Source organism: Tauraco erythrolophus, chromosome 6 (assembly GCF_009769465.1).
Source record: "Tauraco erythrolophus isolate bTauEry1 chromosome 6, bTauEry1.pri, whole genome shotgun sequence".
Lineage (NCBI taxonomy): Eukaryota > Metazoa > Chordata > Aves > Musophagiformes > Musophagidae > Tauraco > Tauraco erythrolophus.
In genome coordinates this window covers 31,846,052-31,866,288 of record NC_141470.1, presented here as the reverse complement: position 1 = coordinate 31,866,288, position 20,237 = coordinate 31,846,052, and the positions used below count along the sequence as shown (strand labels likewise).

Here is a 20,237-nt window from a genome sequence, read left to right as displayed (position 1 = left end):
GCTGTTTTCTTCGCTATTTGTATTACTCAGTGCTTATTTACAAATAATTGGTTTCCCAGTGGTTAGTAAATGTTTAGATACAGTACTTGATTTTAATAATATTTTCTTTTCCACATTACTTCATTACTGAACAATAATTTTTGTCAGTTACTTCTGATGTGCGATCTGTCACTATGACTAAAGTAAGTCCCTATGCTTTAAAAATAACCTCTTATGCTAGGATACCTCATGCTTATTGTACCTCATAAAGCAGCGTATTAATGAGAAATACACCATCTTATAAGTAGTTCTCAAAGAGAATGTAGGCTTCAGGTGAAATTGCTTCTTCCAATTTCTACATTCTGAGATAATCAGGACAAAAAAAACTTAACATTGGTCCTTACAAATAGACCCCAAATTTCTCCTTCACTTGTTCATCCTTCAAAAAATCATGAATCTTAATGGATTTCAGAAATAAAAATAGTTGAACCTCCAAGAAGGAATCATCTGATTACCACTTGGAGCTTGTCACTGTAATGTTCACCTGCTTCTACTTCAGTAAAGTCTCTTCTGCTTTGCAGTGCTTATCACTGAGTACTGAGCCATGTGATATATGTGTGTGGCTGATACCTACATATTACTTATGAAAACCTGTAATCAAAAGAATCAAATTGTTTCCACAATTTTAGAATACCCAAAAATAGCTACAGTATGGTTAACTTTACTGCTGTCACCATTGCTACATATGTGTTTAATACTTTTTCCAGCACATTCCAGAGGTGCTTCCAAACTAAGAAACTAGAACAGTTCCTTTTTGGGAAGTATTCATTTTTGTCCTTGTGTTCTGAAGTAAAATAGGAATTTTTTTTTTTTTGCAATGCTAGATTCCTAGTGCTGTTGATAAAGACATAGGGCAAGTAGAAAACTTGTGTGTCTACCAGCTTCAAAGCCACATTTGGATACTATAGAAAAATTATGTTACAAGTATCATATTTCTAGCTGAGTGCTAAAAGGTCCTTATCATATCATGAAGAAAATTTAGTAATGGTCTTAAGACAAAATATTCAAGTCTCAGTTGAGAATGAAGTGTTCTTCCAGTTGAAAATTAAATGTTTCCAGCCAAAGCATCTCCATTACTCCTAGATAAGTGATACTACGTATGCCTCAGGTGAGCAGTGTCTGATTTGTCTCACAGACAGTAGCTAGCACACATTATGGATTTTGCCTGTGATGGTGTTGTGGGTTAGGCTGAGCCCCCCACACAGCCGGTCACTCCCCCTCCCCCACCCCCAGGAATGAGGGAGAGAATTAAAGGACAAACGGGAAACCCGTGGGTTGAGATAAGAACAATTTAATACAGATGATTTAATACAGTGTAGGTGCTCACCACCCCCTCGTATGCGAAGCCCGTCTCGTCCCGAAGCTGCAATCCCGGACGAACGCGAGGCCCCGAAATAGAGAGGGGCAGAGAGAGAGATAGTACTCCGAGAGTGCGAGTACTGGGAGAGAGGGGGGAAAAAAGGCAATAGAGCAAAAGCGCAGCAAGTGCGAAAGAGCAGAAGTGGCGAAAGAGCCAAAGCGCAAAAGCCCTTCTGTCCGGCTGACCCTCACTTTTATACTGGCCATGACGCTGCATGATATGTAATACTAATTGGCCAGTTTGGCCCTCAATCTTAAGTTCCACCACAAATCACAAGGGGAATTGTGTCCCCCTTGTCCCAACTATGCTCCCCCCTTATCCTGCCGTGCTTCTGCACTCCGGCACACTGAAAAGTCCTTGGAGTTTCACGTCCAACCACGAACATCAACTTGCTATCAGCATTCTTCTCAGAGCAAGCCTCTGAGTAAAACCAAAACACAGAGCTCTTCTAGCTGTTAAAAAGAAGAGCTAACCCGGTTCCAGCTAAAACTGGGACAGATGGCTCGCAAAAAATCACACCTGGATGAACGTGGATCTATAAGGCACATTAAGAACTTTAACAAAGAGATTCTAAACAAAATAGATTGTATCTCCTAGCTTTAAATATTAGGTTTCTCCATGAGATCTTTATGAGTTCTTCAAGCACTTTTGAGACTACTAGTAATTTTTACTTCCAACAACTCTGACCAGGGTCCCTGAAATGGTTTATGAAATGTTTACTTCCTGCTGGGGAACCTGTTTCTCTGCAAGTTATAGATTTTGATCTCACAGATCTGGTATTTGCATCAGTGACAGCATATTCTGCTTTTTTACCTCCCTTTCCTTTAGATCAGCTTTTTCATAAGAATAAAATAATCCAAAAACAAATTAGGGGTTAGGGGAAAAAAAACCAAAGCCTTTATCAAAATTTTCCCAAAAAGCTGTTTAACGCTTGTTAAAATCACACTGTCCAGATTTTGTGGGCTTTTTTCAAAATCATGTTCAAACAAAGCTTGGGAGGAGACTGCAGGCATTCAGAGTCCACAGCATTTTATTACTGTTTGGTTGAAGATAAGCTGGCTCAGAATATTCTTCAGGCCATTTGTATCCAGTGGAGATGAGGTTTAAGGATAGATCATATCAATAATGACAGCAGCTGACACAGTATCTCTTGGTTTTAAACTTTATTGAGAACTGTAATCATACCTATGATGATGAGGAAGCATGGAACCTCCCATGCTGCTTTGAGTAATATTTCTCTTCCAGTCTCTGATAAGGTCTTTAATGATTTTGCAGTGAATTTGTTTGATCATCACTTCTGTTATGGAGTTCTGCAATTCCAAAGCTGTTAAAACTGCTGTCAAATAAACTGGAACATACTCCTACGATGGGTGCTACCCAAGAGTCGTGAATGATAGAAAACATATAACTAGACAATTTTTTGAATTTGAAGAAGTAGAAAGTTACTTATTATAATAGTTCTTTGTTGTCATTATATGTAGTTATTATGCAGTCAGTGTGTGTGCTCTCTAGTAAAAGGTACAACCTTTTGTGTACAACCACTACAATAATGAAATGCATCAGTATATTGATATATACTATATATGTAAGTATTTGATAAATTGCATTGCATGACCATCTTCCTTTTATTAAAAAAAGACTTGTTTGGGGATTTTTCTTATGATGAAGAGGCTCATGGATGTTTGGATTACCACAGTTTGTTCTCTGTCTTGAGAATCAAGGGCATTCATAATGTAGGAATTTTCTCTGCATATAGTGCTTATTAAAGGAAAGGAGTTTCAAAGTGCATTTGGAACAGACATTTTGCATACTTCTTTTCCAGCATGTTTTCTGATAGTATAGAATTTTATCATATGCTTGTGTTGTGGTTTAGCTCAGCCAGCAGCTGAACACCATGCAGCTACTTGCTCACTCTCCTCCACACCCAGGGAATGGGGAAGAGAGTTAAAGGGGAAAAGGGAAGGAGACTCATGGATTGAGATAAGAACAATTTAGTAATAATAAGATTAAAATCAATAATGGTGATAATAAAATGAATATATGTATAACAATAATATATACAAACAAGTGATGCACAGTGTAATTGCTCACCATCTGGTGACCAACTCCTGTCCCATCCTGGTAAATGATTCTGAAGCAGGTAAGCTGCAAAACCTCAATCCTGGATGAGCGAGAGGCCCGAAAAGAGAAAGAGAGAGATAGCAGTCAGAGTCTGAGAGAGGGAGCCTCCAGAAGAGCAAAAGCCCTTCTTTCCAGTCAACGCTCATCGATATACTGACCATGACATTGCATGATGTGGAATACTCTATTGGCCGATTTAGCCCTCAGTCCTAAGTCTAAGTTCAAATCATAAGGGGAGTTGTGGACCCTTTGCCCTTGCCTTGTTTCCCCCCAGCCTCTTGTGCTCCTGCACACTGGCAAGAACACGGGAAGCTGAAAAGTCCTTGATGTCTCAGTGCCAGCTATAAACATCAGTGTGTTATCAACATTCTGCTCATAACAAATCACAGACTAAAACCAAAACACGGAGCTCTTCTAGCTGCTGAAAAGAAAAACTCTGTCCCAGTCAAAACCAGGACAGCGTGTCAAACAAAAAGCACTCTTTTCTGTATGATCCTGAGCTGCATTTGTAGAACATAGACTTACTCTTAAGTGCAGAGGATACATCATGCTAGAGTGTTTATAAACTTAATCTGATCAGGTAGGAGCAAATAAGAAGAGGGATATGTTTGCAATATGTGTGTCTGCTATGCATAATGTGGTAAAAACGTGCTTTGGAACTGTCTGCTGTTTTTAAAAGATAGATTAAGTTTAGAGTTTGAGCTATAGAACGACCTCCTTTTAAAAATGAGCCCTTAGTAGAGGACAGGTTTCAATCTACAAGATGAAATATAAACACCAGAGTTTTTAGCACTTCTGAGATAATGAGGTGCACATTAGGGTTTTTGTAAGGATACTGTATTTTAGTAATTAAACCTCAATTTTGTTTTTTTTTTTTTTTAATTGTACAGTGAGGAGATATTTACAAAACTTGTTGATATGTATGTAATAGGGGGCTCAGAAAAGCAATCCTTTGTTTTAGAATCTCCACTCTAGGCTTTTAGGAGTCTACCATTCCCTATTGATTACAAATTAATGTCTTGACTATGCCAGAAATATAAAATCTTTTTGCCTGAATGTATCCTTAAAACCTGATAATTTTAAGAATTCATGTCTAAGATGAGGTAAAAATACTTCTCAGACACATTTGTTTAAAAAAAGTGTTAAAAAATGGTTATTAATTTTAAACTTTGATATCTGAACACGCTTTGTTCATTCTTCCACAATGCTGTTTTTTGAAGTTTTACCTGAAGCTTAAGTATTTACTCATTTTGGGCATAGTTCTGAGTAAATTTGATTTTTACCCTTTCAATTTACATTAAATATATCTTAATTTAATTTTACTGTGCCTTCTGTTAATGTGAATAGCATTGGAGATGGCATTGCATCATTTAATTTCCCACTATTTATATGAGTGCAATCTCCACTTTTAATAGTTTATAAATCCTTTGATGTGGTTTCCTTTGATTTCTTCTGTGGACTGAAGGAAAGCAATATGTCTCACTACAAGGTTCTTGTTTTGGAGTATCTCTATGCACAGCTTTGCATTTTCCTCCAACTCTACCGTTTTTGCTTAACATATGTTAATGCTTAAAAAGCCGAACTCTTAAGTACCGGGGGAAAAAATCTTAGTATGTTTACAACTCAGTTCGATTAGATTATTTTTAGCAGTACAGTTTTTTTCATTCAGCTTCAAACTTTAAGATGATGATAGCTTTGTCATTGTGGAGAAAAAAATAATCATACAGACATTTACATTCTTAATTATAAAGACATAGAGCTTATCCAAAATTAAGTATGTACACACAGTGATATTTATAGACCATGATTTCATTGGCAGACTTAGATCATATGCTTGACTCCAAAGTATTTTTCTAATGCTTATCAGGCAGAAAACTTGTTCAGAGCTTTGGAAGCACTTGGTCATGTTAACAGATTTTTACTTCTCTTCCACTACATTTTTAGCCTTTCCATCATATGGACAGAACATGATTTTACTGGATTTTTTTTTAAAGTAATCTGCTTCATAAATGGATAAATGTGACTGTATAGTATTTAAGAATTTTTCGAAAACATGATTCTTAGCTATACTAAACACATCACTTTCTGTTCTTTTATATTTAACATCTGTCAGATTGAGTATTGCAGAGGTGAGTGCCCTTGGTACTTTGGGATTAAAAATTACATGTAAAAACCTTTATTCTTGGGTACTTTGGGATTAAAAATTACATGTAAAAACCTTTATTTTTGGAAAGAATTCTTTGCTTCTTGTTTTTTCTCACTCTGGCAAACACATAACATGTTCAGATTTTGTAGGCAGTGTGTACTATCCTAAAATTATAGGAAACTTCATGTAAATAATTTAGAAAACATCAGTCTGTCTTTCTGTGTCGTGTTTGTATATGAAACTACTGGATTTGGTTGCATTAACATTAATAACAACGTTATGTACTATTTATATGGACATACGATGGAAGGAAGATGGTATGTGAAAAAGGTCATCGGGGCCTTTGGATTAAAGCCCTCTTTTCACACAGTGTCGTTGCAATGTATATACGTCTTGTAGCTGAGTATTGGTTGCTTCATTTTTAAATGCAGATTTGGTAATGATTTTCTTTGCTTACAGCCTTAATTTCTCTCCTCTTAAATGCTTATGGAAAGGATTAATGGCGTTACATGATGTAGACAATTCACTTAATGAGCTTTATCTGAGTTGGTGGCAAATATGTCAGTTCACAGGGATATTTTGAATGATTTCTAAATCTGAGATGAATCTCTGAAAAGAACAGAGTTAGGTTTCCTTGGATGATTCTGTTCAAGGAGCGTCATAAATTTTTGACAGAATACCTGTACAGAAAGGCAAGCAATGCAGGGAATAATTTTGGTCTGAACTGCAAACTTTTAATATATTCAGGTGTACAGAAAGCTGTTAACTAGCTTTTTTAAACTTAAGTTAAAAAAAAATAAATTTAGGTTTCCTAACACACTTGGTGAGACCTTTTGTAGTCTATTCCTAGATAAAAACTGGATGTGTAAAAAAAGGTAGATGAAACTGTCGGAATACTACTGAGAGCCTTTGGGATGAAATAATTTTGAAGAGAAGAAATTAGATGAAATTAATTTGCTTGAAAATAATGAAAAGGCTAATTTCCTGAAAGAAATAAGGTATTCTACCAATGCTTTTTCCATTTCTTAAATTTCTTTTCCATTTCATTTCCATTTCTTTTCCATTTCATTTTCTTTCATTCATGTTTTACAGAATTCTGAATGTCAGTTGAATGAAGAAGTTATGGAGCACTCGAGGAGGGTGTTTCCCTCTGTGATAAAATACATTGTAGATATGCTTATATGGGAAGAAGAGAAGGAACTGCCTCTGGAGCTCACAATTAGGTAGGGAGTATTTCTAACTTTCTCTTCAAGGCACTGGGAATTTCAGTAATAATTTTGCCTGTGGTATTCTTACACTCATGCAAACATATTAGTGCCAAAATCCTTGCAAACAATACTGTAGCATTTTTGACCTACAGTTATATAGAGAAAAGCTTTTGGTACTTCATGGAAAAAGTAGTGTGTGACTGCGTTCCAACAAAATGGAAAAGACTTGTGCGTCATGTTAAAAAGACAAATGGAATGATAAAACAGCAGAGAGGAAATAATAATGGAATAACCAGATAAGTTAAGTCTTCTTGTCTACTTGGTACATGGTTTCTGTGGCTTATTCTGGTATAGATGGTGAGGGATATGATATGAAGAACATGCTTAATTTTCTTCTATTTTTTTTTTGTATTTAATGTTTCTGTCAAGCTATCAAGTGAGCTGTTGCTTGTATTGGATCGGACACTATCTACAATTTCGTTTTTATTTGTGTGATGGTATGTTGGCTTTTTCCCGGCAGAGAGAAGGTAGACAGCTACTACTGTGTCCTTTTCAATGATGAACATCATTCTTATGATCATGTGATCTATAGCCTGCAAAGGGCCCTTGGCTGTGAGCTTGGGGAAGCCCAGTTACATACTACTGCCATAGATAAAGAGGTTAGTGCATTCTGGATATGGGACAAAGTAACTTTTTAATCATTAAGAAGTGATAACTATAGTCTCTTGGTTGTAGAATCTTTGTTTCTGAGGTGCTGGAGCTTGAGGAGAGAGAAAGGCATGTTGCAGAGTAACTGGTAATCAACACTTGCTTCAAGAAAGTTTTTAAGCTATATTAATTTGTTTCTTCAGGACAAAACTCAGATTCTTGAGAAAGGGAAGAGCTGATTTACCTGAAGCTGCTCCTTTCCTATTTGGCATATTTTCCTTACCTTTCTTTTTCTGCTCAGTTGAAATTAATGTATTATTTTAATGGAGTCGGCAATATGTATATTCAGTTATATTTAATCAGAATTGTACCTTACATTTTGCAAGAGTTAGTGCTTGTTCTGACTCAGACTTCATTTGAAAATCATAAAACTTGAAATTAAGCAAAAGAAATAAGGAAGAATCCATGAAGGAATGTGGATGAACCTGACAATTTTACTAATTGGAACTAATATGGAACTAATGTCCCATATAGAGACCTTACACTACTAATGTAATTTTTTTCTTCTGCTGGGGGTGGGGGGAAAAGTGTGATCAGTGTTTGAATTATCTTAATTGGAACCGTATTTTTTTTTTTACCTCACTGAGGTACAAAACTTACGTGTTGACATGCAGAGAAACTTTGTCTATAGTTAGATATGTATTTGTAGATTTACATATAAAACATCTTACTAATTCTAGTATCCTTTCTTAATCTGTAAAAACTACGTGCTATTTTGTGTTTCTCTTTGGTCAGGTAATGAAAGTGTATTTGTAATTAGTCAGTAGTGTCACTCTTACGTAATTACAAGGCTTGTCCTGCAATTGCAGATTTTGTAAACTATGTTTGTACATGCATGCTTGTAGAGTAACTTTTAAAGGTTTCCATTGTGAAGGTTCCTTTTGATTGAAACTTACTTTTTAGATCCAGAGTTGATCAGACTTTTTGTTTTCTGAAGCATCTGCTGCACCACAGAACTAGGTTATATTGTTTTAATTATAATAGTTCCACAACATACAGCTACTTCCTCTCTTCTTGTGTGAAGAACTTATTTTGGAAGCCTATACCTCTGATTTCCTTTGAGTGGAATTTGAGGTCTGAGCTGGGCCTGTTCTTGGCTTTAGTGAAAGAGTTATCAAACCAACGCTTCTAATATACACTGCTATTTCATGTACAGGAGTAAGAAATAGTAGGAAAGATTGTAGAAGAGCAATTCAGGATGATTGTACTTTCTGCTAGGAAGAAAGTTGACGTAATTTGCATTTAAAGTATTCTGCAGAAATCCCTCTCATATTTGAATGCGCATGTGAATTTTCCTTATCTAATAATACTAAGATACCCAGACTTTACTTTGTCGTTGATGTTAATTTAATTAAAATAGCTTTTTTTTCTAAAGACAATCATGTTAACTTTTATTTGTTTCTAGATATCTAAATGCACCATGAGTGATATTGGTCCCTGTTTTTCTTTTATGCATAGAAAACATAGCAAGGATCAGGCTTGTGACATTTTGGTTTTGTTTTATATTGGTCTCATGCTCAATATTTTCTTTAAACAGGGTCGTAGAGCTGTTAAGGCAGGACATTATGCCTCTTGTCAGGAAGCAAAAGAAGAAATCAAGGTAACTTCCTAAATATTTTTCTCATTTCAAACCCCAAAAAATCACCATCATTATTAATACTAAAGACTTCTTTGTCTGCTGTACAGTCTTTAGTACTTCCATGCTTTTATAACCTGCCTGTGAACTTTTTGAAATCAAATTTACCCCACCACACTTGGTATAGATCAATATCTTCAGAAATAAAATGTCGAATTGATTTCATTTTTTGTTAGGATTTGCAATTAACATGTGCTTGGGAGAGCTAATGGGTGGTAAAGACAAATATGAAAATTCATGTTATCTTTATTTTATATCTACTAATATTCACCTGACTCCTAGAGGCATTCTGAAAATGTTTCTCAACGACCACTTCATGTAGAGGTTCTGCATGCTGATGTTATGGCTCACCAGAAATTTGCCTTGCGCCTTGGTTCTTGGCTGAACAAACTCATGAGCTATTCAAGTAAGCATAACTGATTTATGTTACAATAATACCATGTTAGTATTTGAATGACTAATTGTCTCAAAAAGTGTCTTTAGCAGTGTTGTATATGATATTCCCTTATTAAAATACTATCATATTCCTCCTAGTGAGTAAATAAATAATACAGTAGTATGGGTGCTAATATCATAGAATCATAGAATCATAGAATGGTTAGGGCTGGAAGGGACCTTCAAAGGTCATCTAGTCCAACCCCCCTGCAAGGAACAGGGATATCTCCAACTAGATCAGGTTGCTCAGGGCCTTGTCCAACCTGGCCTTGAACGTCTCCAGGGATGGAGCATCCACCACCTCTCTGGGCAACCTGTTCCAGTGTTCTACCACTCTCATAGTAAAAAATTTTTTCCTAATATCCAACCTGAACCTACCTCCCTCTATTTTAAAACCATTACCCCTTGTCCTATCATAACTGGCCCTCCTGAACAGCCTCTCCCCATCTTTCCTGTAGGCCCCCTTGAGGTACTGGAAGACCACTATAAAGTCACCCCGGAGCCGCCTCTTCTCCAGGCTGAACAGCCCCAACTCTTTCAGCCTGTCCTCATAGGAAAGGTGCTCCAGCCCTCTTATCTTCATGGCCCTCCTCTGGACCCTCTCCAACTGGTCCATCAGTATAGTTATGAATAGCAGTACTTTTCTGTTTCTTCTTGCTAAAATAAATGTCTTTCCCTGCTTGAGCTCTGTCTGTTACTCTAGAATCAGTCATAAAATCGTAGACTAGTTTGGGCTGGAAGGGACTTCAAAGACCATCTAGTTCCAACCCTCTGCCATGGGCAGGAACACCTTCCACTAAATCAGATTGTTCAAAGCCTCATCCAACCTGACTGTGAACACTTCCAGGGATGGGGCATCCACAGCTTCTCTGAGAAACCTGTTCTAGTGCCTCACCACCCTCAATGTAAAAAATTTTTTCTTTATATCAAATCAAAATCTGCCCTCTTTTCAGTTTAAAGCAGTTGCCCCTTCTCCTATCTCTACATGCCCTTGCCAAAAAGTCCCTCTCCAGCTTTCTCGTAGGACTCCTTTAAGTACTGGAAGGCTGCTATAGGGTCTTCCTGGAGCCTTCTCTTCTCCAGGCTGAACAGCCCCAACTGTCTCAGCCTGTCTTCATAGCAGAGGTGTTCCAGCCCTCGGATCATCTTCGTGGCCCTCTGCTGGACCCGCTCCAGCAGCTCCATGTCCTTCTTGTGTTGGGGACTCCAGAGCTGAACGCAGTATTCCAGGTGGGGTCTCACAAGAGCAGAGTAGAAGGGCAGAATCACCTCCCTTGACCTGCTGGCCACACTTCTTTGGATGCAGCCCAGGATATGGTTGGCTTTTTGGGCTGCAAGTGCACATTGCTGGCTCATGTTGAGCTTCTTATCCACCAGCACTCCCAAGTCCTTTTCCTTAGGGCTGCTCTCAATCCATTCTCTGCTCAGCCTATATTTGTGCTTGGGATTTCTCTGACCCACGTGCAGTTTTATTATCCTTGGTTTCAGCATCACATGCCCTGTTTCAGTGACTTCTTTGCTTAAAAGCTGCTCTCCCCAGTGCTGGTGGCAAGCTGCAGAACATCTCTGTCAGTGAAAGCATACATCCTCTGCTTGAATTAATTCCTGCTTCACGTTAGATAGCTGTGATTAATTAGACAGTGTCAGTAAAACAAAGAGGCAAAAGCCTTAATTTAAAAATTCGTCCAGTAGTGTAGGTCTGTTTTAAGCTTTCAAACACTGTTCTGGTGTTTGATGATGCTCATAGTTTTAAAGAAGACTTCTGAATTAATCTAGTTTTGATTTCTGTTACTGGCTTTTGTCATACCTGTGTGTTGCCAAACTAAAGCCATTATAGAATTTCTTTTCTCTGTACAAATAGTCATAGATATAAACTCTATGCACTGGTTATCCTCCTTCTTGATAGGGTCTTGTTGGTCTGCTTTAGCCTCTTTTGTAAGCTTGCATACATAAATTAATTCTTTTTTTTCTGAATACTTACTTTCCAGTCTTTTCCGTGAAATACATATGTCAGAATTGTACCTTTTTGTAATTCTTTGCAATATTTTACAAATATTAGCTTTCTGGTTTTTTCAACTTTGTCTTTATTTCATTGATAGTATTTTCTTGGTGGTCTGAGTTTCTCAGATAATTCTTTTAATTGGTACAAATTTATGACTGTGGTTTATTTCAAGGTTTCTAGTGAAATTTTGATTTCTATCCACGTTTTTCTTTCTAGATTATTTTTCTTATTATTTTCAATTTTATGAGATGAGTCTGTTTAAAACATTGACAGCTAATTATTCAGCTGTTGACTCTGAGTATAAACAAGTCGGCGTCAATGCCCCAGCAAATCCGCAAAATTATAGGTTTTTAAGCATTACCTTTTTTGCTGATAAGATAAGCTAAAACTAAAAAGGAGTCTCCCATGTTGGATGTTGCATTTTGAGTTACAAAATTGTTATAGGTTAACTGATACTTTAATATGTTTTATGAGAGTCTACAAGCACAAAGATTGAGGTCTAACATTCTTGTCCTTGTTCTTCTGGATTGTATACGTAGATGCTTTAAGAGCCTGACGTTCTGTACTCAGAATTTTTTGGTGGTCTGGTGGTTCTTGTTCTTTTCCAGGTTTTGCTTCAGGTAGAACATGGATCAAGAAGCATTGAATACTATTTATTTCTAGATTGTCAGGAGCTTGATTCATGACACTTCACTTTTCCTTTTGAAAATAGTAATATAAGAGCTCATTTCTGAATGTTAGTAACCCATGGGTGACTCTGATATGACGATCCCCAAAACTACTTCAGCAAGTACTGTATTTACTGATAGTGCAAGAAAATAGAAAATAATATTCTGAAATTCTACAAAAGACTGACTTTCAGGGCCTAAGGCAGGGACCAGCATAGGCTCACCTGTGCATTTCTGTGCTGACAAAGTGAACTCTTCTTACAGATCTGCTTTACAAAGCCATCTGAATGCTTTTCATTCTATAATACTCTTCTGCATCACTGGGTTTATTAAATGAACCAAGTAAGAATAATATGAAGCAATTAGTAAGGTGAGAGTATGTGGGAGTAGGTTCACTGAGGAAAAAACATTGTTAAAAAATAATTCATGTTTAACTGCTGCCCTTTTTTTTTAAAGAACAGATTATGTAATTCTCGTTGTGTTGGCTCATAAAATTTAATTATTGAAGGATTCTTGTACAAATGAATAGTTTTATCCCTATAGGTGACTTTCGCCAGATCTTTTGTCAAATATGTCTCAAAGAAGAAGCTGGATCTGAAAAGCCGTGCTTCATAAGCAAGTTGATCCTATGGGATGCAAAACTTCATAAAGGTTTGTGTATCCGTGTTGCCATAAACTGAAGAGGCAAATTAATTTTTTCATGTGCATAACAACTGTGTAAAAGTAAATAAGTTCTATGAAGGTGGAGTTACATTTTTTTATAGTTTTTATATTATGTTTTTTATACAGCCTTTATTTTTTATGGCTGAAATAATTGGTATTTTGGGTATGTATTTGCCTTCTAAATTTTTCGTGCTTCATGTATTTTGACAAATCTTTTCACAAGATGTAGTCTGAGTGACTTGATACTTACCCTGTGTTTTAAATACATACCAGTAAATGTTAAAAAGAGAAAAAAGTTATTAACTTTTTTCATATACTTCATAACCATTTCAAGGATTTTAATGATTTTTAATTACAGTTTAATAATCTGTTCCTCTTTTCCACAAAAAGCTGCATCGTAGTACAATAAAGTGACGTGCATTGTATTGGCTCTTTGCAGGGGCAAGGAAGGTTCTTCATGAACTCATCTTCAGTAGTTTTTTCATGGAAATGGAATACAAAAAACTCTTTGCTGTGGAATTTGTGAAGGTAAATGATTATTTGGATTTTTATGCTGTGAATTTTTACTAGCTTTCTAAAACTTCCCCCAAACCTGAAAATTGATTCAATGTAAAAAATGAATTTTCAACAAGCAGAGCTTCAACAACTAGCTCAGCCTTTACAGAGTCTATAAATTCCAATGTCATTGCTTGGTTCCGTATAATCATATAAGTATATATGCTCATTTTGAATGCAGTATTGTTAGTATTCTGTGCATCTTTTGAAATGGTGGATGTACTGCAACTGAAACCGGTCTTTCTCTTTAAAAATTAGATACAATAGTTAAGAAGTATACCAAACATAAGACCGAGTGCTTTTTGTTTTAGGGTGAGACTTTTTAATCCTGATAAAGGTGACTGACTCTTCATGGTTTTCTCTGGACTGAAATAAAAAGAACAAAGGCTTACGTTACTCATTGTACACATTTTTTTATAGGCAGCTGTTGAATAACTATCCATGCAATTCACTGCAGAAGGAAGATTTGTTTTATGATAATATCTTTTATTGATCCTTTTTTCAGATATTTAATTTCTTTTCTTGGGGAAGATTGGTTGTAGGAGAAAAATATTTTGGTTCCAATCTGGCAGAACAGTTTAAATTTGTGCTTATCTTCAGTATTTTGGCGGTGGGGCACATATTTAATTGCTTTGGTGCATTGAGGACATTGTGACGTTTTTGTTGTTTGAACTGCTTCTGTTGGAAAGACAGACATTGAGATGTAATTCTTGCAAATAAAAAAGTAAACATTTTTAATTAACACTTGTTTTATTTATTTAATTTTCCCAATATTATCTTTTCCTAGTATTACAAGACATTGCAAAAAGAATACATCAGTGATGATCATGACAGAGTTCTTTCTGTGACAGCACTCTCAGTTCAGATGTTCACTGTACCTACTCTGGTATGTACAGCTGTTCTCCATTAGAAATGTAAAATAAATTTGAGAATTGCTGACAGTACCGCCTTTGCAGACTACTGTACTTGGCAGTGTGTCTTTATGCATTGTTGAGTTGAAAATGAAGGATTTTGAGACTTGTTAAGGCCGATACTCTGCCCTCGTGACACCCCACCTGGAATACTGCATTCAGCTCTGGAGTCCCCAGCACAAGAAGGACATGTTGCTGCTGGAGCGTGTCCAGCAGAGGGCCACGAAGATGATCCGAGGGCTGGAACACCTCTGCTATGAAGACAGGCTGAGACAGTTGGGGCTGTTCAGCCTGGAGAAGAGAAGGCTCCGGGGTGATCTTATAGCAGCTTTCCAGTACTTAAAGGGGGCCTACAGGAAAGCTGGAGAGGGACTTTTTACAAGGGCACGTAGAGATAGAACAAGGGGCAACTGCTTTAAATTGTAAGAGGGCAGATTTACATTAGATACAAGGAAGAAATTTTTCACTCAGAGGGTGGTGAGGCACTAGAACAGGTTGCCCAGAGAAGTTGTAGATGCCCCATCCCTGGCAGTGTTCAAGGCCAGGTTAGATGAGGCTTTGGGCAACGTAGTGTAGTGGAGGGTTTCCCTGCCCATGGCAGGGGGTTGGAACTAGATGATCTTTGAGGTCCCTTCCAACCCGAACCATTCTATGATATGAAAGCAGGAGCTTGAGTTCATGTGAAAGTTCATTACAGAAGGTATAGGGAATGCAAGCAAGTGGAAGTTTTAGGTAGCGTCATTCTCCGCATTAACTTTCTGTGTTAATTTACTGTTCACATTTACCTTCTTATATAACTTTTAGAAACTTGGGAGAAGGGAGCAAGAAAATAGTAAATGTCGTATTGTGTGGGTGAAATATGTTAAATCCTGGGGGAGAAGAAGTATACCAGTAGGTTTTAAAGTTTATATGTTTCTTGCCTGAAATACTAATGTAAAAGTCCTCTCTAGATAGATCGTGTAGAAAAAAATAGTATGTCTGTTACATTGGAGCTGTCAGAGAGAACAAACATGCTAAGTTGATAGAAATTGTGTTCATATATAATAAATACTATGGGAGTAGTAGCTTGGACTCTTTACAAATGCTTAAAATAATTTCTAATCAAGAAGACTGAATTCAAAAGAAAAAATATTTTGACAGTTCTCTTCAAAATAGGAAGAAAATTTTTAATTTTCTTCTTGCAGGCCCGACATCTTATTGAAGAGCAAAATGTAATCACCACCATTACAGAGACACTCCTAGAAGTGCTTCCAGAGTACGTAGACAAAAACGGCAAGTTCAACTTCCAAGGTTACAGTCAGGATAAACTGAACCGGGTATATGCAGTAATATATGACCTCAGGTGAGTGTAAAGCTGAGAAGCTTGAGCAATTCTTAGAAAAGTGGCAGTAGGATGAGGTGTTTCAATCCAAGAATCTGATGATACATCTGCTTTAAAAACAAGCCCAAAACAAACTTCTCAAAAAAACACACATGAAACTTTAATATTTTAGCTTTCAATGGAAACTTAAAATTTTCAAATACTGAAATTATACTTTTTTATGATTTTCACTGATATAATTCCATATAACATTTGTATTAATAAACAAAATACATCTACTGTAAGACAGCATGAGAAATTTGGCTTCTATTCATTATCATTCTAAGAAAGCTTTATAATCCTCATCTGCATAGCATTTTCTACTCTTACAGGTCCCATATTAATCTAACTAACTGACTAATGTAAAAACAACCACCCCAAACCCCGTTAATTTCAAGTGATGGAGTCACACCAAGCAACTCTAGTGTTTGGTGAAATTTTTAAGAGGGGTTTGAGAAGGAGAGAATGATGCAATGTGGTGGTGCAGTTGATTATTTTAATACAAAGAACACCTTAAATACAAGCCTAAGCAAAAGAGAGAAGTCTGAGCAAAAGATAATAATGTTTTCTTTTGGAACAGGTATGTCTTAGTCAGCAAGCCTACATTATGGACAGACCATCTGAGGGAGCGGTTTTTAGAAGGATTTGTTTCTTTTCTAAGGATTCTAACTTGCATGCAGGTACAACATGTTTAAATAATTTTTCTGATATGCTATTATAAAGATATTACATCACTTTTGTTTGCTCATCTTTTTTCCATAGCAATATTGTGGATATAAACGTGCAATTAAGATGGTAAATTCTTTGATCCCTGTCTTGGGTTCGTGAAAAAATAACATTTACTTTAATATTCATGAATTTTAGCTACATGTATCTGAGCAACTTATATTTTACCATTTGTTTATGGGATTTTGTGTTATTTTAAGCCTATCATCACTGATTTAGCTTGAGTATTTTGTGGCATCTCCATTTTAGGGAATGGAGGAGATAAAAAGACAGATTGGTCAACACATTGAGGTGGACCCTGACTGGGAAGCAGCTATTGCTATACAGATGCAGCTCAAGAACATTCTTTTGATTTTCCAGGAGTGGTGTGCTTGTGATGTAAGTATATCAGTTGTCTCAAATTTTTATGTGTGTGCCTTTTGTGAATATTCCTGAGTGCTTTCGAAATAGCAGCTTTTTAAAAAAAGCTCACTGCTGTTCACAAAAAGTGAATCTGAAAAAATTAATCTGTGGTATGCCAAAGAGTGACAGGATCTCAGAAGGCCATAAGCTTCTAGCTGATAAAGCTGCACAAAGTGCCAGGCAAATCATAAAGAGAAAATACATCTCATAATTCAAGATTTTGAGAATTAGTTTCATGGTATCACTATCAAGTTTTAAGGTTTTGAAGCACATGGTGTTCGTGGACTTCAGAAACTTTATGATAATTGAGTACTTGCACTGTAGGTAGTTTTAATCAGTGCTGGAGCTCATCCCTGTGCTGGGAGAATGGAGGAAGTTCTGAAATTTGTTATCTAATATTTTGAAGTGGGTTTCCCTTTTTTTTTTTTTCAGTAGGGAGAGAAAGGAAGAACTACATCAGTTCAGGGGTTTCTTGATCCAATTTGGGATGCAAACTATGTAAAATGTTAAAATATTGCAGCTTAAATAAGCACATAGATTTTAGAGCATTTGACAGAGTAGCTTTTTTGAACAGAAACACGTTCTCAGTTAGCTTTAGTGGACCCTCCACTGCTCCAGTCCAGTAATTCTCAGTATTAAGAAACAGAGTAGTAATTATGTTGTGGATTTTTAGTAACTGTTTATGCCATCAAGAAAAAACAAGTGAGGAGGTTTAGTGCATATATATTATTTTTAAATGTAACAACGTGCATTTTTTTTTTTTAAATTCTAGGAAGAGCTGTTGCTCAGGGCCTACAGTGAATGTCATAAAGCTGTGATGAGGTGCAGCACAAGTGGCCGCTCACGGGAGAAGACAGTGTTTCATTTGTGTGGCCATACTCTGGAGAGCAGACCTTACAGAGTGTCTGCAGATCCTGTCAGCATACATTTACCATTGTCCAGGACTCTTGCAGGTAGGTGATGTATTTTGTTTTAATTGCTATTTGAATTACGTTTATCATCCTGCTCTATTTCTTTATTCTAGACAGCATTTTGATTAAGTGGTTCACGGATCAGTTACTCTCTGATTTTCTGACATTCTTGTGATCAGGTAACCCTGGTTCCCCAGATGTCCCACTAAGGGAAAGTTTTTCTCAAAAAAATAATTGCCAAGGAGGTTGGAGGATGTTTTTTAAACAAGAGAGACATAAGAAAGGGGAGCTTCAGTTTTCTGTGGACTATTTTGAATTTGGATGGTTCTGTTTCTATTTCTACCTGTTTTGCCTAAATGAATGTTCATTCTCACTATCTTGAATTTATTTTCCAGTCATGCATATCTTAGGACTGTTAAAATGCTCCTTCTAAAAGGCATATGTTTACAGCATGCCAGGACAGATTTCCAGTCAGAATACAAAGGACCACAGCAGTGGGTGATCACCACTTTCTCTAGAATATAAATGAAATCATATGCTATTATTAAGCTGTAGATTCTTTATCACATGGTTTGATACCATCTGTTAAGTGTTGTAGTCTTGACGTTCAGTTATTACTGACATATGATTTAAATGTGAAGTTAAAATTTTGCTAATACTATTTAGCTTGTCAATTTAGATAGTTTCAATGAATTCATTAAAGTATTAATGGATAGTATGAATTAATAATGGATAGTAAGACTGCTAAGAACTGTTGTGATAATGTAGATCTTCTACCTTAAAAAAAAGTAACAAGTCTTTCCTAAATAACCTTTTACTTTTTTTTTTCTGTACTACTCTGAGTTGTAGATGATTTATCTAACATTTAGAATGTGTTGGAGGAGAAACTTTACTGATTTTGATTTATTTTCTGATTTTTTTTTTCCTGTTTATTTTGTAGGTCTTCATGTACGATTAAGCAGGACTGGAACCATCTCAAGACTGCATGAGTTTGTTTCTCCTGTAAGAGTTCACTGCCCCCTCCCCTGCTTTTAAAATCACTGGCAGGCTTATCCTTGCTTGACTTTTTTCTTTTCCTTTTTTAAATTCTAGGAAGAATTTCAAGTGGAGCTGCTAGTAGAATATCCTTTGCGATGTCTTGTCTTAGTTGCTCAGGTTGCTGCAGAGATGTGGAGAAGGAATGGGCTCTCCCTGATAAGCCAGGTACTCCCTATAATATTCAGTCGTGAGTTGATCCTAATGGTGTATGCAAGTGTTTCTCAGTAATGCTCCCAGTGGTGGTTTCATCCAGCTCAGAAAGAGGTCATGAGGGTCACTCTTACACTAAATAGAAAGGTTTCTAGGTAGGAATTTAGATGACTTGGTTTTATTTTCAGCTTTTTCAATGGCTTATCTCCCTGTATTAGACAAGTATTTTCATCTTGTATGACTGTTTCTGACTCTGTGAAATAATATTAATGTTACTGATGTCTACCTTAAACTACTCTCAGATCTGATAAAGAAATCACTGCATAAGTACTGTTAGTACTGTTGCTTATAACATAAAATGTTAGAAAAATCTCTTTGTGTATGGTAATCATTAAATCCAAAAGTTAAACTATTTTAATCTCATACTAAACTTGAGTGCCATATAACTGGCTGTAACAAACATTTTATAATGCTTGTGGGCTTTTTTTTTAGTTGCAAGAGCAAAGGTAAAAGTAAGAGTCAACCCTTAAGCAAAGCAGGCAAAATAATAGTACCTAACTTTTTTTTCCTTTGACATCAGAAATTTTCTGTGTTTACCTTTCACAAGACCCTTTGGTGAAATAAAAGTACATAGTGATAACCCCTGTGGAATTGTCTTTGAGAACTGGGTAGGAGAAGGAGGATGTTTTAACTTTAATCAGCAGCAGCTATTAGCATTATGTAGTCTTAGAAAGAGGTATGAAGAAGTACGGCACAGACTTTCTCTGGATAGGTGAAAAAACATTTTTCACTTCCATCACAGTATACGTTTGTTTTGAAAAAAACACGGAATTTCCTCTTACTCAATAAAGGTGCTGTCTGAGGTTTTTTTGAACTGTACATTAACTGGTGCACATTTGATAGTGCGTTACTTAATATGACTTCTCTACTTAAATTTTGTTTTCCTATTTTTCAGGTATTCTATTATCAAGATGTTAAATGCAGAGAAGAGATGTATGATAAAGACATCATCATGCTACAGGTATAATGTTCTGAATCACTGCTTGCTTAACTCATAAAATTTTCATGAAATTTCTTTTAATTTTAACTAAATTTGTATGATTTAATTTTTTTCTTGGTAAAAGAGTATTTTTCATAATTAATGATGAACTATATTACTATAGAAGTAATAGTAACTGATGTTCATATTAGTTTGGGT

At 36.2% G+C, this 20,237-nt stretch overlaps 1 protein-coding gene across 3 annotated transcripts in view; it reads left to right on the top strand.

Moving 5' to 3' along the window:
• Nucleotides 1–20,237, top strand: part of UBR1 (ubiquitin protein ligase E3 component n-recognin 1) — a 74,021-nt gene that overhangs the window by 17,029 nt on the left and 36,755 nt on the right. For 2 of the 3 annotated variants that reach the window (XM_086613427.1, XM_086613426.1), the window contains 14 exons: nt 6,759–6,889; nt 7,395–7,533; nt 9,120–9,182; nt 9,501–9,624; nt 12,867–12,974; nt 13,426–13,514; nt 14,329–14,427; nt 15,637–15,794; nt 16,393–16,492; nt 16,788–16,916; nt 17,713–17,893; nt 18,792–18,853; nt 18,944–19,054; nt 19,995–20,060. In XM_086613427.1, coding sequence (XP_086469553.1) covers nt 6,759–6,889; nt 7,395–7,533; nt 9,120–9,182; nt 9,501–9,624; nt 12,867–12,974; nt 13,426–13,514; nt 14,329–14,427; nt 15,637–15,794; nt 16,393–16,492; nt 16,788–16,916; nt 17,713–17,893; nt 18,792–18,853; nt 18,944–19,054; nt 19,995–20,060 — 1,560 coding nt within the window. Of the gene's footprint in view, nt 1–6,557; nt 6,665–6,758; nt 6,890–7,394; nt 7,534–9,119; nt 9,183–9,500; nt 9,625–12,866; nt 12,975–13,425; nt 13,515–14,328; nt 14,428–15,636; nt 15,795–16,392; nt 16,493–16,787; nt 16,917–17,712; nt 17,894–18,791; nt 18,854–18,943; nt 19,055–19,994; nt 20,061–20,237 lie in introns of those variants that run through there. The other variant, XM_086613429.1, reaches the window with a different exon arrangement.